Source organism: Phyllostomus discolor, chromosome 11 (assembly GCF_004126475.2).
Source record: "Phyllostomus discolor isolate MPI-MPIP mPhyDis1 chromosome 11, mPhyDis1.pri.v3, whole genome shotgun sequence".
NCBI classification, from domain to species: domain Eukaryota; kingdom Metazoa; phylum Chordata; class Mammalia; order Chiroptera; family Phyllostomidae; genus Phyllostomus; species Phyllostomus discolor.
The window spans coordinates 64844972-64863634 of record NC_040913.2 but is presented as its reverse complement, the minus strand read 5'-3'; the positions used below and the strand labels follow the sequence as shown (position 1 = coordinate 64863634).

At 48.5% G+C, this 18663-nt stretch overlaps 1 protein-coding gene across 3 annotated transcripts in view; it reads right to left on the bottom strand.

The window, feature by feature from the left end:
- COL4A2 (collagen type IV alpha 2 chain) overlaps positions 1–18663 on the bottom strand; it is a 188051-nt gene that overhangs the window by 20723 nt on the left and 148665 nt on the right. For all 3 annotated transcript variants that reach the window (XM_036011456.1, XM_028526656.2, XM_036011455.1), the window contains exons 27-34: positions 17600–17656; positions 13736–13843; positions 10327–10548; positions 5960–6121; positions 4077–4247; positions 3091–3234; positions 768–890; positions 272–453 (exon numbers count right to left, since the gene is read on the bottom strand). In XM_036011456.1, the coding sequence (XP_035867349.1) occupies positions 272–453; positions 768–890; positions 3091–3234; positions 4077–4247; positions 5960–6121; positions 10327–10548; positions 13736–13843; positions 17600–17656 (1169 nt within the window). The remainder of the gene's footprint in view (positions 1–271; positions 454–767; positions 891–3090; positions 3235–4076; positions 4248–5959; positions 6122–10326; positions 10549–13735; positions 13844–17599; positions 17657–18663) is intronic.

The window sequence follows — 18663 nt, the reverse complement described above, 5'->3', positions numbered from 1 at the left end:
TGTCCCCATGAACAAACGCAGACACCATGCTTCATCCAACAGAAACCCACAAAAGGGCAGCAGTGGAGGGGGTGGCACCCCAGTCGCCGCTGGTGTGGGCAGGAGCACAGTATTTCCTTACACTGACCCAGGGGCCCTACCTGCCCGGGCTCCAGCTCTGAACCTGTGCCTTGACCACTCACACACTGCAAATGCTGGGCCGCGGCACTCCGGTCAACAAGCAAGGGGAGAGAGTCGACAAGAAAACATGGAGTGAAAGGCACCCACTTACCCTAGTTCCTGTGACACCTGGAAACCCTAGAATTCCAGGGGAACCAGGCACACCGGGGAACCCTGGCAAACCAGGTATGCCGGGAGCTCCGATGTCTCCTTTGACTCCTTTGATGTAGCTGGGCTGCCCAGGCAACCCAGGGATGCCCGACAACCCGGGGATCCCTGGCATTCCTGGAAGACCTGCAGGAAGACACCATGTGTATTGCCCTGGTGAGGACATGGCACCTGCCCGTCCCAAGCTTTCAACTTTGTTGTCCCGAGTGCTGCAAATCTTAAAATGGGAAGGCAAAGCTAATCAGGCCTCGAAGAACCACCTGTGAGCCCACGTGTTGAGGTGTCAGGGTGTCAGGCACAGGGGCGTCTCTGGTGCAGAAGCTGCTGCTCCTTTAGACTCAGAGAGGCAGGGGTGGGCATGGGGCTGGGCAGGGAGGGGCGGGGCCTCTCACAGGTCTGACAGCTCAGAGGTCAGACTGGGCCTTTCGGTGACACCTCACCTTTTAGGCCCAGGTAGCCCTTTAAACCCATAGGTCCTTCATCTCCTTTATCCCCTTTCAGGTACTTCACTCCTGGCTTGAAGATGGGAGGTGCTCCTGGGGGGCCTGGCTCCCCTCGGTTTCCTGGAAGGGAACAGAATTCAGTCATTTCACTTGACTTCTAGGCCAGGTGTAAACACACAGGTGGAGAAAGCCTCTCAGCTGCTGCTGTCCTTCAAAACCTGAGCCCTGAGAGGCTCTGAGCAGAGGGGTGGCATGCGTCCCCCAACCTGGAAGCCTGCGAGTCGGGGATGAGGGGCTCTGAGACACACAGTACCTATCATCTTGCCCCCCCACCCCCCAAACCTTTCTCCACAGTGGAGGTGTGGGCACAGAGCACCTCGGGGTGGAAGAACCTGCTCCCCACAGTAGTGCTGCCCACACAATGCGGGGATGAGTGTGATGGAGTAACACAGAACATGAGGGTTTTTTATTTGAACTCTGAAGAGACAGCAATCAAACTTGATCACAAGCTGGAAAGATCAAATGAGGAAGGAGGCCAGCTCAATCCCCTTCCTGTAGGCACTGGCTGAGCCTCGGAATTCACAACAGGTCAGCCAGAGCTGGGTGCTCACAGTAAAGGTGGGTCAGGTGTTACAAGGGAACTTGTAAGGAGGTAATAAACTGGCCGGGGGCCTGGGAGGCAGTAGACAAGCCAGAGAATTGTGCCATAAGGTTCAGGCTGAGAATGTTCCAGGATCTGTGTTCACTGCATGAGAGGGCAGCTGGTGAGATTCAGACTCAACTGAATGGAAAGAATTTAGTTTCATACATTGAACATTTATTGAGCACGTAGTGCTGGACTAGATAAGGAGGGGACGAACATATCAGTTGTTCCTGTCCTCGGAGAGCCTGCTGCCCAGCAAAGGGACAGGCGGCCCATGGCTTATTTACGTCATTCCAAGGAGGCTGGAGGAAAAAGTGTGATGGAGTTGGGAAAAAAACAGGGTAGAATCCAAGTGTAACTTCATTTTAAATTTAATTTTCAAGTATTGGTTTTTGCTCAGTGGCTTATAAACTCTAAATTCACATAAAGATTATCTTAAAATTTAAGTGTGAGTAGACAGCTTGGAAAAAGTAGTGCCCTAGACTGTAACTTCTATTTTTCTAAGACTTTGTAAAAGTTTTAACTCTTTGAAGAGCAATTAAATTTCCCAAAAACCCCAGCTTGACTGAGATGTAATTTACAAACCATGCAATTTACTCATTTAAAGAGAACAATTCAATGGTTTTCAGTGTACTCAGAGCTGGGCAACCGTCGGCACAATCTAACTTTGGGATGTTTTCGTCTCTCCAAGAGGGAGTCCGGTGCTCACGGACAGCGGTTCCCCAACTATTATCGGGACGTTTCACATACATGGAATCAGACAATACGTGGCATAAAGTTTTCAACTTTTATCCATGTTGTAGCATGCATCAGTCCTTCACACGCTTTTTATTGCAGAATAATATTCTGTTATATGGATACATCACATTTTGTTTATATGTGATAGAGGTTTCTACTCTTGGTTATTGTGGATAATGCTGCTGTGAACATTCGTGTACAACCTTTTGTGTGGACACACGTTTTCGGTTCTCCTGAGTGCATACCGAGGAGCAGATCTGCTGGGTGACTCTGTGTTTAACTTGTTAGGAAACTGCCAGATGGTCTTCCACACTGGCTCTACCACTTTCTATTCCTGCAAGCCACATAAGAGGGTTCCCATTTCTCCACAGCCTTTCCATACTTGTTATTAGGAATTAAGCTTTTAGAAACAATTGCAATACTCTCAGAACAAAGGTGTTTGAACAAAAATCATGAAAATATGGCTTGCTGGTAACACATCCTCAACGAGAAGCTTCGCACTTGGGGTTTGGAGAGCCCGGCCCATGGTAGGCCTTGAACCAGCCTCATTTCTGTGGGTCACAACCTCTTTGGCACAGCGTTGCATCCCACACCCCTGCAACACCGTGTCCCTCCTTTGCCAATGGCATTCCTCTCCTTTAGAATTTATTCCTTCTGCTTTTCACCTGGTCTCACATGGCTTACATGGAAGGATCCTGGTGGGATGTGTTTCTTTGTAGTTGGTTCTTAGTGCTGCCGTCACTTACTTCTCAAAAGTCCCCTTTGATTGGAATTATTCCTTTATTTCACTGTCAGTGTGTGGAGGCAGGAATAAGGACTACTGGTCTTTATTAATTTGTTTGCATCTTTTTAAAAAGTGCCTAACTTTTTGGGTTCCTAGAAGACCCATGAAAGTGAGTCTAAACTGTGTGCAAAAGACCTTAAGAGAAGCAGGCGTACCTTTCACACCTGGCAAGCCCACCGGCCCCTTTGGCCCTGGAACTCCAAACAATCCAGGTTCTCCTCTGTATCCTGGAAGCCCGGGTCTTCCTTGGGGCCCAAGCATGCCTTGGAAACCATCCATCCCAGGTGAACCCCGCTCCCCTGCAGAGGGAGCAAGAAAAATCCTGGGTTAGGCATGGATAAATGTGTGGATATTTCAGTCTCACTTGTCTATGACATTCCCACAGAGTGATTCACAAGAGAAGATACTAGGATTCTCTTTGTTTGTTTGTTTGTTTGTTTGCTAAGATTCTTAACTTAAAATAGGGACTTGCCTGCTGACCTATGTACAGAGAGGGGTAGAGAATCAGCCCACCGGCCATCTGGCCACTGGGGAGAAGACGTCAGGCAAATGCACAGTGGTCAGGCAGAAAGACATGAGGAAGCCTGGGAGGTCACCTAGATCGGTGGGCCCACTGAGAAGAGCTGAGAAGGGGCACCAGAAGATAGCATGTGCTAACACCACACCGAGAATGGAGACCTGGCAAAGAACCACCGGAAAATCAGATCGCTGTGTCTCCTGCAACAGTCAAAGGCCAGAGGGCTCCACTTCCAGATGAACTGGCCTCCGTTTTGGTGCAAATAGCCCTATGCTGGTGACCAAGCATTTTCCTGCGTTGGTTCCTGTTCACCAGTCGGCCTCTGGATGTGAATCTGGTCTCCTGAGTGGACTTGCCCACAAACCTCCCCCGATAATAAGTCCTGTTCCTCAGGTAGTTGCTCTCTTGATAAACTAAGAAATCAGCTTTTTGGGCACATCAGTCACACCCTGCCTAAGTGGCATTAGCCACTTTTCCCAGGGTCTGATGCCTGGGAAAGGTGTCCCCAGACCACGGCCTGCAGGCAGGCGTGTGGGGTGATCCTCTCCTGGCAGAGCTGTCCCAAGCCCAAGTTTAAAACACCCAAACCCTGTGAGGTAATTCCTTGTCATGTTATGCAGTTACCTTTCAGTCCAGGGGTACCAGGCATTCCAGCCATTCCTACAAGGCCAGGCTGTCCCGGCGGGCCTCTCTCACCCAAGAAACCAAGATCACCTCTGTCACCAGGGACACCTTTCATGCCCAAGGGGCCAGGGACACCTGTGTCACCTGGGTCCCCTCTTTCTCCAGGCAGACCTGTCCAAGAGAGGGGTAAGAAAAATAAAGCAGAATGAACATACCGCACACAGAGAAAATGCCTCTTACAATACTTTTAAGACATTAATTACAAAAAACTTTTTGATAAAAAAACTTCTTAGAAGGAAAATAGGAAACTGTAACTATAAAGGTGAATTTTAAAGGTGTAACCACAGCACGCAGAAAACTCGCCAGGACGGCCTTTCTAAAGGGGCCTTCTTTTGAAAGTGGGAGGCCAACCTGTGGGAATCAAACTGAATGTGACTTGTAGAAAAATCTGACCTTCTTCCTCCAGCCCTCTTGCTGAAGGAACAAAGTTATAGTGGTGGAATGACCAGGTGGGTATGGGGTCTTGGCCCACTCTAAGCCAGGATGTGATCCCAGAGGGTAGTCCTGGGCTGCCTGCCCCTCTTGGCCATCGCTGGCTGCAGCCTGGGGATTTAGTTTCGGGGGAGGACCTGCACCTGCCCACTTGGCTGCTATCGCAGCCCTCCCCCCACCCCTGTTCCCACCTCATTATGTTATTGGGGCTTCCCTTGCTGCCCAGCTCACCACTTTCCCTTAGTCTCCCACCACACAGCTGCCAGCTTCCTTAATGCAACCCTTTGTTAAAACTCCCCAACAGCTCCCTCACCTAGGGGATCTAACTCCTTTGCTCAGCATTCAATGCCTTCTAAACTTTGGCCCAATCTCCCCCTCCAGACCACCAGTCCCCTCCTCAGATTAAGCCCCCCCCCCCCGCCGCCAGTTCGGGGGATCACAGGGCCAAAGCTTTCCTTGGGCATTCCTGCCTCTGCCTCCCTATGCCTCCTGGGAAGGACCCTGTTGCAGTCCTGTACACCTTCCAAGCCTGGGAGGAGATGGGAGCAATGTTGCTCCAGCCTGCCTAGCTCCCCTGCCCCCAGGAGACCAGGAGCCTCAGGGTCTGGTCACTCCTTTGGCTGTCTCTGGCCCAACGCAAGGCTTTTATGTGTGTAATTCTCTCCCCAGCTAAACTGTAGGCTCCTTTAGGGCAGGGCTTTTGCATAGATTTTTATAAGCCGTGCAATGCTACTTAGCTGGTGTTCCATGTTTGAGAACTGGCAAAGCCTGTGAACACTGACACAGAAGGCCCCAAACCTCCTGCCCAGGATTTCAGGTATCATAACACCAGTGGGTAGCATGGTGTCTGGGGCATCCGTCCCACCTGAGTGTAATCCCGGTTTTTGGACACACAAGGGGCTACACATGGGGGAACCCCGGGGCCTGTGGTAAGGGGAGTGTCTGGCTTACATGGGGTCTTTGTGTGGCACAGTGTTTGCCTGGTGTGGAACAGTTATGGTCCTGGACAAAGTTGTCACCTGACTATGGCAAATGAGAAAACTAGGGTCAACCCTGGATGGTGCCCGATCAACATATGGGCCCTTGACTTCCTTCAGTACCGCTCTGGCTGCCTCCCAGCCTCTCGCAGGGGGAAGGCAGCCAATGGGAGAGGCCCCAGGAAGCACCAGCCCTGTTGACACCTTGACATTGGACTTCCAGGTTCAGGACTGTGAGAGAATTAATTTCTGTTGGTTAAGCCATGCAGTGTAGGGTACTTTTGGAACCTCTGCAGCTCTGGGTAGGGGGCAATCCTCGGAGCAGTTTAAGAACTCCCCAGGAGGAGGTGGTCCTTGTTTAGTTGTCAGTATGAGCGAGGCTCCGACCCCTTGATGGGAGGGTGGGATACTTACCTTCATGGCCTATGGTGCCTGGCAGCCCCAAGGGCCCCTCCTGGCCAGGAGCTCCAGGGAAGCCATGCAGCCCCGGTGGCCCGGGCAGTCCTGGTTGGCCAAGAGGGCCTGGGAAACCTGGGATACCCTTCAGGCCTGGCATTCCTGGCATCCCTTGGCTTCCTGGAACAACCAAGATAAGAGCCTTGAGGCCGGCCCCCTACAGTTCATTGCAAGCAATGGCTACATCCTCAGAATTATTCTATAAAAATAGGATTTAATTTTTTTATGAATTGTGGGACCTCTGCAAAATGAAAAGAAGTACAAAAGGTAAGATCAAAGTAATTCATGCCATCATCCTGAGATAATTACTAACATCTTGGTATATTTCCTTCTAGCTTCTTTTCTATTCACTTAAATATACCTAGAAATAGAAATTCTACAGAACCGACACGACAGTGTAAGTAAAATTTTAATCTAGGTTTTTTTTCAGTTGACATTATATTTTGAGCATTTTGCCGCATTTAAAATACTCTTTGCAAGACTGTGAAATGGCTATATGAATAATGTCTCATCACATGGACACATTTAGTTCCCTCCCCATTTTCTCTGCTCTGACAGACAGGGTTATGAGGAAGAGGTTTATATGATATACATGCTCATGTTGTCAGTCATCTTGTTAGGGAAGGGTCCTGGAAATCGACTTAGTGGGTCAAAGCAAACACGAACTTAGTGCTTTTGAGTACCCTGATCTCAGACACCGGCCCCAGTGTATTCTCCTCCCACTGCTTTCCCAGCACCGAGAAGCGGCCCTGAAGCACAGCCAGAAAGCCGGTGGGCAGGCCCCGGGGAAGAAGAGGGAGGCTCAGCTGCGTCGCTTGGCATGTTTTTGATGATGAGTCACATTTCTTTCTCCTAGTTTTTACTTTTTGGTGAAAATTTTGTTCTTTACTGATATTTTCCTTTGGAGATTCTAGTATTCTTCTCACAGATTTTAGTATCCTTTATGTACATTAACTTGTATTCCTTCTTATCTATTTTAAAGTTTATCTACTGCCCAAATTTTTATTTTGTTTTTGACATGTAGAATACTAAGATTTGTACAAACGTGTGTGTGTGTGTGTACTTTCCTTGATTTTATGTCAAGAATACCCGCCCTACTCAGGGGTCAGACAACTGTGAGCATGTATTTTCTTCTGCCTTTTTTTAAACATGAACCCTCTGAACCTCCTTATATTTAGTCATTTTCTCCTTTCTTCTGGGAACTTAAACTTTGTTACATTCATCCAGTTAATACCAGAAGAAGGGTCAATGTCTGCCTTTTGCATGTTTCTCCAATGCCTCTTAGAGTCACTTGTTCTTTTATCTCGACCATCCTACCGAATGTGCAAGGCTGACTGAGAAGAGGAGGTAGACGAGTGGGGTGAACAGGGTGGGGGGGTCATTAACAAAGGGATCAAGCTAGTCTTGGACCAACCCAGACTCGCAAGCCTGTGGTCCGGTTATCTGATTTCTTAAACCGTATTGGGCAGAAAGGTGCACAGTAAGCAGGATGCTTATAGTGTTCTCACATACTCCTGTTTTACTGTAGGAAATGAGGACACTTATTTTTGGGTTCTATCTTTAGAGTTCACAGCTCCAGGGAAAGTGTGATTGCTAGTGGCTGCTGGTGGTCCCATGAGAATAGACAGGCAGTGTTACAGGAGGTAGAGATTTACAGAGAAAGCCCTGGCTGGTGTGGCTCAGAGGACTAAGTGCTGGCCTGTGAACCAAGGGGTCACTGGTTCGATTCCCAGTCAGGTCACATGCTTGGGTTGTGGGCAGGTCCCCAGTGGGGATGCACACTGATGTTTCTTTCTTCTTCCCTTCCTCTCTCTAAAAAATAAATAAAATCTTAAAAAAAATTACAGAGAAGTGAGGCTCCTGCCACAATACTCTGTTCCTCTACAAGGACAGACAAGCTAAATTCATCACCAGGAGCCCTTCCCTTAAGGCTGCACGAACTGAGTACACTGAGCATGTGAGGCCATGGGAGCCGTGGCCAACAGGGTCCAGGCTGGTCTGAGCACACGTTTCTGGGGTGCCTCCCTCATGGGAGTGGACAGGACAGGCCACAAATAAATGGTTGAGATGACCTCTGCTAGTTAGGTGGTTGCCTTGAAAATATCAGGTTGAGGTATTTCGTTCTTTCAGTTGTTGATGGAGCTCAATATTTTAAGTCAATTTCTACTTATAGAACATCTCTTAAAAAAAAAGTAACAACTACCAGAAAGTCAGCTGCCCTCAGCTAAGTAAAACTTGTGGGACTAATTACTCCAAGTTCTGCTCAGGCACCCGGGCTGCATCGGCACCTTCATAACTGCCCACCATCCAGCCCACTGGATGCCAGCCCATCCAGCCAAGAAAGCCAGACGTGGTGTCATCTGCCCACGGCTCCTGTCACAGGGGAGGATGGAAGTGACATGGAAGCAGTTTCTCAAAACTCCAATGCTTCCGAAGTTAAAACTTTCACCCAATGAAATGTTCTGCCTAAACTTGCTGGTCACCCAGGTGGCAATGAATGTGGGAAAAGGTCACAGGTGTGAAAGGAAACCTGATGTCATTTTTCTAGTCATTGTTGTGAAGCTCAAACATTTTGAAACCTGCAGGAAATAGTTACATTTTAAGAAATCTACCGGAAGTAGCCTTCCGCAGAGGAGCTCAGGGCATAGTTGTTACAGGATTGTGGAACAGAATGGCGGGCACATGCTGACACTTGTGAGCATGAGCGCTGAAAGGGTTTTTAAATAACCACGCGTGGGGCGCTGCCCTCCAGTGCCACCAACTGCTCAGTCTCTAGAGAGGTGCTGAGTTATACCTTATGCTCCATCACTGACCGAGAGGTAGTGCAGTCGGCAAGGCAGACCCCAGACATCCTGGCATCGGCTCCCACCACTGTGTGGTGGTGGTAGCCAATTGCCCACACACCTGCCAGGCCTTAGACAAAGTGGTGTGGTTCAGGGGTGTGTGTAGATGTGTGTGAAAATGTACGAAGAGTGTAAATATAAAAGGGTGAGTGTGACTGTGTGTAAGAGCGTGAGTTGTACATGTGAGCGCATGTAAGGGTGTGAATGTGGGCACACACATGTAGACCTGTGCACGCACATGTATGATTGTGCATGAGTGGGAATGGACATGCATGCATGCATAAATGTGTGATGGCATGTGTGTATAAGTGTGTGTGGGGGTGTGCACATGAGCCTGTGTATACAAGCATATGTGTGAATGTGTGGGTGTACGAGCATGTGAGAGCACATATGCATAAATGAGTGTGCGCGCGCGTGTGTGTATGTATGCCGCCAACCATGCCTTTCCTTCTATTCTTGGGCCTTGGTGAGTCTCTCAGCAAACCCAGGCCTCATGCTGGGGACTCTCCTAGTCAGTCGACAGTGGAGGTGCTGATCAGCATCACCGTGGACATCCATCTGCCCTCCAACCCACCTCCCAGGCCTGCTGGGAACTGACAGGCTCATCTGCAAACCAATTCACACTCCTGAACTTGGTGAGTTTAGTGGCCCTTTGAAAACTGGGCCTCATACTCTTCGTGTCTTCATGTAACGGACGCCCTGCAGGTCTGATGGCATTTGCTTCCTGCATAACATAGGAAGAAGCCTTCTTTTGCCTGACTGATGACATGCCAACAACATACAAACAATCGATATGTAAAGTTACAATGAATGTGTCCTGTGTCTCCATATTTGATTGGGAACACCCAATATCAGATTTCAATGGTCTGGCAGTCTCCAGCATGTGGTGCACCAAATGCAAATACTTGCTTTTTGGTGATATAAACTTTCATTGAAGTGAGGGGTCTGGGGTTCTCAATGCCAGTTTTACATAAATTGGATACGTAAAGCATCTAATGCCTTGTTTATTCATGAAACAACAGGTGGTCTTTCTACTTTGCTAAACATACATAGACAATATTGTAAACAATATTAATGAATTTTAAAGCGATCAATTTTATAACAACCCATGAAATTGCATTCTAGGTAATTTCTATCTTCTGCTTCAACCTCTCACTAAGCATGTCCTGGTTCCTCTTTTTCACACCTACTGCACACACTCTGAGGAATGCACGAGTGAGCCCTCATGCTGATTCACACCCAACATGGGAACAGAGTCCATCAGTTGATCCATACTTGTAAAAGGTCCTAAACAACCATCCTTTCCTGGCTACAGAAGGTAAACACAGGATGATGATGACTGTCCTAAAAACATTCTAGAAGAACGTTGGAACTAAGTGAGGAAGAGAAAAGGCAAGACTTGTGCCATCAAATTCTGTTGCTTCTAACCAAATCCTCCCTAGCAGGGATTTCGGAGCTACCCTGGGAGCCACAGTGACTTACCCCTGAATCCAGGTGCGCCTCTGTCTCCGGGGAACCCTTTCAGCCCAGGGTGTCCAGGCAGTCCAGCATCTCCCCGGGACCCAGGCTGGGCTCCCAGGACTTCACCAGGAAGGCCCCTGTCCCCTGGGGGACCGACTGGTCCTGGTTGGCCGCTGGGACCCGGAAGTCCATCAGGGCCAGGGAGGCCCATTGAGCCTTTGGATCCTCGGGGCCCCACGAACCCTAAAAGGAAACATGGGTCATCCCCCAAACCGCAGGTCAGCATTGTGATGATATTCTAAGAGAGACATGAGAGATAGGCTGGAGACCCCAGGGGTTTGTAGTCAGGGTCCTCAACTCAAGCTCGGGCCTTGTAGCCCACCTTGGAGCCACAGCACTCACAAGGCCACCCTGCCTACCTCTGCTGTCTGGCCCTTAGCCCTACACTTTAGCTACAGTGGATGAGGTCTTCAGAAACAACCTCCCTGGACATAAATTGTCATGATTCATGGCATCTCACATTGTGCAAATAATCCCAAGAGACAGCTTTTGTGGGACCTTCCAGGATGTGTTTGCAAGTGAGGGACAGAGCAGGGTGATGGAAAACCCCTCAGAGCCCAAACTGTGGCCCCTGTAACTGTCTCCTTTGTCGTGAGTCAATTTGGAAATGCTTTAAGGGAAATCAATAGCCCTTTGTCATTGTGAGTATCAACCTCCCACATTTGGATGGAGGAAGGGTGGCCGTCATGTGCTCGGACAACTGTGTCTTTCCTGAACGCCACTGGGTCAAATGGTCTCATCACTTACTTCCCCTGCCAGTGTCCTCACCCCTGATGTGACCTCAGATTGAACTGTGGGAACAGGAAGTCATGTGCTTGTTCAGAAGGAGAGCTTTTTGAGGTTGTTCTTGCCTCGGCTTCAGTGTGCGGGGCGTGGGAGGGAGGGCACTGTCTGCCCCTTCTGTGCGGTACACCTAACAAAAAGACCCCTTGCACAGGGCGCCGGGCCTTTCCTAGGACGGAACCGCCTGGTGTGCCTAGATCTGGGAGATGGGCTGAACGGTGTGGCTGTGTCTGGGGCCCAGAGTGAAGGATCTGGACATGATCTGAGAATTAACTAGCTGGACCCTATTTCAGAGTTTTAATGCTGTGATTTACCCACATAAAGAAGAGCTGTGGCTTTCATGGAAATGTTAACAAACTGTACATGGGAACTGTGCACTTAAGTTTGTGGGTGTGAGTGCGGATGTGGGTCTTATTTCTGCGGCAGACCCTCGGTGTGCTCTGCAGTCTTTGAAGTGGGGCATTTTCTTCTGTGTGTGGTGACAGAAGCACAGTTACTCCATTACCACAAAGAGTGACATGCTTTCCAAAACTGAACAGATCGGTTCCTCCTTTTCCCCTTCCCTCTGGTTTACCCAGTCCCTGGTCACTTAAAGGCTTACACTTCAACATAGAGCAGGCTCTCCACCTGCTGTCAGCTTCCCAAATACCCTGATAACGGGCGTGTCCCACTCGTTCTCCACGCCAGGAGGACGCTGTGCGGTTCATGCCCACTTGTCTGGGCACATAACTTATGATTACCAGGTGCCCTCCATATTCAAGGCATTAATGAATTGTTTTCCTCCTCTCAAAACCCATTCACTTCACTTTTGTGCATGTGGGGTCAACTAAAGAGCAAAGCTATAACTGCCAAACATTTAGGTGCTCCCAGCAGGGCAACAAAATGATACAGTCCGATTCTCCGGTGTGTGTGGTGGCAGAAAACTTTCTTTGTTTCTCTCCAAGGCAGGTTTCTACCAATGCCTTGACGAAAGACACATGGAGTACGCATCCCCGTTTTCAAAACATGGAGAGATGCGTAATATGAAAAGCAACAGGATAAAGGTTTGCAACCATCTTTATGAATCCAGGAGGGAAATCTGTCCGAGACTGAGGTGAAGTTTTACATTTAGGATTGAACCACTTGTCTGAGTGTAGGCCAGGGAAGAGGCAAAATTAAATTCATCTTTGCTGAAAATATTTACTAAGGACTTAAATCTAAGGACACACAGACCCACTGCTCTGTGTGATATTCCAGACATGTGGAGCATTTATTCAGTTTCTGGATCCCAATTTGAAGTGAATGTTGGCACACTGGAGGACAGTGATGGAAGCAAGTTTGGAATTCTGAGGGCATGGAAATTATGTCGTGAAAAGAACGTCTGGTCCTGGCTCGTGTGGCTCAGTGAATTGAGTGCCAGCCTGAGAACCAAAGGGTCACTGGTTTGATTCCCAGTCAGGGCACAGGCCTGGGTTGCAGGTTAGGTCCCCGGTGGGGGGTGTGTGTGTGTGTGAGAGGCAACCACACGTTGATGTTTCTCTCCTTCTTTTTCGCCCTCCCTTTCCCTCTCTAAAAATAAATAAATAACATCTTTAAAAAAAAAGAAAGAAAATCTGCAATCCCAGGTCAGGGTGTCCGTCCTTGAGATGACGTGGAGAGAGATGACTGCCGTCCCCCAGTGTGTGAGGGGTGGTGGAAACACTGACAGAGAACCTACTCAAGGCAGACTTCATTTCAACTGGGGAAGACTTTCTAGCAATAAGAGAGTTTCAGCATTTCACAGATGCTGGGTGACAAGAGGCTAGAAGAACACCTGACCAGAATCCTGAGGGAGGATGTTTAGCCTTGGGTAGCCTTAGTTTTATTTATTTAAATAATACAATTCTAAAATGCATGGGCCTCTGCATACCAAGTAACACGGTCATACTCACACCGTATCAGCCCTAACTACACGGGGCATCTGGGTGTGGCGACACTGAATCGTACTAAAGAGTATGCTGACACCCAAGCAGGTACTCCTACTTCTCGCCACCACTCATTCATTACCAGAGACACATTCGCTTCCCTCCATACACAGAGAAGTAAGTGCCTTCAGCTCCTTTGGTCACTTAATGACTTAAATAATTCCTTGCTGTGTCATGTGTAGATGGAATGGTTCAAATTGGTTACTCAGACAAGCTACAGGCTGAAGAGGGAGCAGATAAGGCTATGAAAAGCAAAAACATACACATTTCTTAGCCAGTGAGTGGTCAGCAGACTGGGAATTGATGGTGAGAGGACTGTGTGTGCCTTTAATGATAGCCACAGAAGAGGACAACACTATGTGCCCTTGGAATGTTTACTATTAACCAGAGAGAAATCTTTATGCACACTTGTCTCTCTCTCTCTTTTTTTTCAAAGTCTGCATTATCCTCTGCAAAACTCTAGTACAACATTAATGATAAAAAATTCAAGAATTCTATCCTCCTAAGGACAAGAACAAAAGTTGTCATCAAGTATGCATCAACCCAGTTTCTACACGGTACAGACAGCAGAGCCGGGGTGCCCTGATCATCCGCTCACAGCCATGTCCTAATCTAAGGGCCTGAGGGGGTCTGACCTGACTTACCTGGGGGTCCTGGGAACCCTTCACGCCCTGGATCTCCTGCGAGACCCTTGGGTCCTGGTGGTCCATCTGCTCCTGGGAATCCTGGTATCCCTCTGAGGCCTTTGGCACCTAAAAAACCCAAAGAAATCACAATACATATCAGAGCCCTGTGAAGAAACCCCAGCAGTAGGTGAACAGGAAGTGATCAAGTTTGGCACTTGAGTTAATGTGGAGATGGTGAAGCTGGGACCTCAACCCTAAAGCAGCACCTCTGACAGCCAGCCACACCCAACTGTGGACCCCACAGACCCCGGCAGCGGGCCCATCCGTCAGTGAATGCCACCAGCGGGCCTGCCTAGGGTGCCAGGCTAGGCTGACTGGTGAAGGGCCTTCCTTGTTGAAGCCAGTAAAGGTGGGAAGAGTGGACTGCTTTTTCAAATGGCCACACATCAACACAAGGACACAAGGGTCACTAAGAACAGGGAACCATGACACCAATGAAGAAAAGTAACAAAGCTCAAGTAATCAGCTCTAGAGAACTGGCAATCAGAAAGTACCTGAGAGAGAATTCACATGAATTGTCCTAGCGAAGCTCAGTTCATATGAGAGAACACACATGGACAGTAAACAAATCAGGAAAATAATACACACATATCATGAGAAGTTTTACAAAAAAAATAGAAGCCATAAGAAAACAAACAAATCCTACAGCTGAAGATTACAAATGACTGAACTAAAATAGCATCTCTGGGCTTATAGAATGATTTCCAGTGTTTAAAATTCATGCTTAAGGACTCAAACTATAAGAATAATGTTCAGTAATAAGGTTCCACAGGGCTCAGAATGCCTGGCTATGAATCGTGGCTCTTCTATGTGTGTGATTTAGGACATGTTTCTAAACCTCTCTGGACCTCAGTTTCTTCATCTGCAAAGTGGGGAAATAACACCCACTTCACGGGGCATTGTGAGGACAATGAGATGACTCCTGCCGAACATCTGAGCAGTGCTTGCACAGTGGTGAGCTCCACAAATGTTCTAATGAAGAGAAAGCTGGGGTTCCTCACCAATGTCACAGAGCTGGACTTCATGCTTTCCACCCATGTTCATGGCTTTCCCTCGGAACTTGGATGCTGCGTGACACCCACCCGCACCTCCCTCCTCAGGAGTGGGTATGTGATGGTAAAAGTGAGTGAGAAGAGTCAGACTGGAAGCAAGCCAGGGGCTGTTGACCATGGGATCCCTAGTCAGGAAGTGAAACTAATAGCCACAGCAGGACAATGGCCCAGGGCCTCAGACACCCAGGCTCTGATATCTGAGCCCTTTGCAGGGACCAGGCCTCAGATTACCACTCTGGTCTGGGTGTGTGTCACATGTTTGGCACTCTGGTCCTCTCTGACCACAGAGACTTTATCTGTATAAGAGGTTCTTGCATGAAGCAAGGTTCTCAAACTGACAATAATCACATGTTCCTAAACACAGGGGGTTCTTGTGAAAAATCTGTCATATTTGTCTCTGTTTCCATGAGGTCCAGTGTCAATATCAAGATATAAGATCACAAGCTCCACAGACTTGCCTGAGCCGAGCAGATGCTGTATCAGGACTCCCAGGCCTGGGAGGGTTCTCTCCCTGATAGTCAGGAAATGAAGAGAACTCAGAGCTACAGAAACCTGACACCCCACATTCACTGAAGCCTGGACTACAGGGGCACAAAAAGGGGCCAGACAGATCTGCATCTGCAGGGTACCACCCTCCTCCCCAGATGGGGAGGAGCCATCTGGTCACCTCCTAGGCAGTGAGTACAGGCCGGCTCCTGGGCTCTGAGGTTTGGTCAGCTTCCTGAGTGACAGAGTGGCTCTCCACCTCTTGCCTGTGGCCCCTCTGACCCTCTCCACTGTAGACCGCCCTGGAACTCTGGAACATACACTGAAGTCTGGGAGGTGGATTACACTGGCACTTCTCTGGGGGCCACATTTTGAGTAGCAAGGTGCTTGAAGGTTGCCTAAGTCTCCTCCAGTTATAATGGCCTACACCTCATTGCAATTCATTCAACTTTCTCCACTGTACTCTGCAAATATTTATAATACTTTAAACATTTTTAATAAACATGGGAAACTTGAAAGTTCTCCACATCCTTCACCCAGAGCCAATATACTCAGATTTGAAAAATGTTGACTGATATTACTTATAATGAATGACTTAGACTAAAAAGAAAGTAAAACTTCCTACCAGCTAAATGAAGTAACTCCTAATCTATTGGACATCTTTGATCTGAACCTTTTCACATGGGAAGCAAACTTGAGGCATTTTTCCAGGTGTCTCTGTGCCTGCCTGGTCTCATGCTCAAGAATTCCTTTCATGTCAAGCTCTCAGGTGCCACAGCCGGCACTGGCAGCCAGGAGCTTTGGGACACATTGTATTTCTCTGTAAGTACTGAGAACAGCAGCCTCCTCTCTGCAGCACTCAAGGTAGGTGGGAAGGGTCATGAGCAGGTGGTGGAGAGGCGTGTTGGTACAGTAGGAATTCCAGCCTCTCCATGTTACTGTCCCTTTAGAAGTGCCCCTGCAGGCCATTAGGTTGGACTGCTGCTCTGCCATCATGTAGAAGGGGACAATCCAGCATCCTGGCGTTTTCAGTCTTTTTCTATGAGGGCAGAAAGGGGTTGAGACTCGTGGAAACACTTCCCTTGGGCTGGGGAGAAGCAGCACTGTGTATGGCACCCTCAAGTTCCCACTGTGGAACCCTAGTCCCTGAGGGTCTTGTCAGCAAGGTTGGCCTTGGCAAAACACATGGTATAGCAACCAAGGCTTAACCCCTACTCACACTCTGAATAAATGCATAGATTATCCAAAATGTCCCACTGATAGTATAATCCTCATAGATTATTATATCTCAGTATAATTCCAAAAGAGAGAGAGACAGAGAAGAGAGAGAGAGAGAGAGGTGAATGTGAGAGAGAAACATCAATCAGCTGCCTCCTGTACATATCCTGACCAGATATCGAACCTGTAACCTTTTGGTGTGCAGGAAGATGCTCAAACCAGCTGAGCCACCGGCCAGGGCAACAGACCCTTATTCTCAACTTGGGGGTGGGGGGATGAGGAAGGAGCAGTCAGTACTAGTCAGAGCCAAACGATGTTCCCTCTCACACAAGACTGCTGTAGTCTGAGAACTCGCCTGTCCTAGGCTGACAGACACAGGCATCTGGGCCTCCCCAAGCAGCTGTGGCGGTTGCCCAGGCTCCATCTGTTATTTCTGTACTGCCATGCCATCAGTGGGCGCATGGACGGCTGTAGACACTGGGCTCTGTCATGGAGAACCCTTATTTATTTCATGTGGGCTCTTTAAATAGGGTGATTGCTGTGCCAGCAGAAAAAAGCCCAGTTCCTCCTAGACCGTAGAGACAAAATCCCAGCCCTGTTTATTTCTGCTTTCATTTCAGTTAAAACCCCAAAGAAACACCCCCTCCCATAGGTTCTTCCCATATATCCTGAGACACAAAGGGACAAAACAAGACAAAACAAGACAAAACAAAAACACCCCACAACAACCCAGAAATAAAATTTCCTCCCAGGTTTAAAGAGGCACGTCAGTCTCATCAAGGTTCGTGCTATAGCTGAGGCTGAGTCCTGTGTAGCAGAATCTTCCCCTTTAGACTGGGGTTCCACGAGGCGTCAATTGCCATACATATTTCTTATACCAACAAGTAAAAGTTTGCTTCCTAGAAGCTACTCGTTTGTAGAAGAGTGCCAGGATGGCAGAACACGGTGACGTCCAGGGGCAGAAAGGAATGTGAGGGCAGAGGAAAGATGTACAAAGAGAGGCGAGAAAAAGGAAGAGTCAAACAGGAAGGCTGGAAGTGCTCTCCCGTTTACTGGAGCACATTACCTGCAGGGCCTGGGGGGCCTGGCTGGCCTGGCAATCCCTTGGGCCCTCCAATACAACCTGGGAAGAGAGAGGAAAAAAAGATGAGAGGAAGCATCTTTAATGCCAAGTCTCATGGCTTTGCAATATTGCTAAGATCAAGAGGGCCAGGCCTGAAAGCTGGCTACCCGTTTTATAATCAGAGTAACTGAATGAGTTAATTAATATTGATCTGATGGAAATAAAGGTTTAATTTTATTACATAATGAAATTAGAATATTAATATAAAATGCAAATAATGTAAGGCCAGTCAAATAAAACCTGGTGCTCTGCTGGCAACGACCCATCCCCTCCCTTAGGGCAACACCTCAGCACTGCTGAGTTAATCTAGCTCCTCCCCAGTGAGTCAATGCCAATGCCTTTTTTGTCTGGAAATGTCCACCGGTGGATGAAGGCCACTTGTGATTTCAAAAGCAATTCTTTGATTCCTCCTTTGTGACTTCGAATAGTTTCAGAATTAGCCACAGCCGTAACTGCTTTGAGCCATGTAAAATGAAAACTGAGTGGTAGCCACTTCTGGCCGGTGTGGCCAGGGCAGGGACATGACACAGGGGTATTTTATTGTCTGGCCTTTGTCTTTGAAGTGTCCTTCATCCTTGTGCCTGGGATTTGGCCAGGCTCCTAACCTGACAGAGGCTTCAGCCTCCTCTGCTACACTGGGGACCAAGGGTGTACAACCTGGCCAACCCAGGTCAGAAAAAGGAAGGGACCCTCTGTCTTTGGGGGGCCTGGCCTCCAGCCTGCAGAGCCTCACACCCAGGGGTCTTCTCACATCTGCATCATTGGCCAGTTCTCTGAAAGCTTTGGGGTCTGCCATTCCTGCTCTGCACTTTTGCTCTGAGTGTTGGGTCCATTCCCACACCTCAGCCTAACCTCAACCTCAACCTCAACCTCATATAGGAGATCCACGGATTCTGATGCCAATTCTCCAACCCTGACATTCGTGGAGGCTTTGCTCTCCAATGCTGGCCAGGTCAACCTCTGGATAGTCTCCCTCTCTTCTCTCCTACCGCTACGCTCTGCCTCAG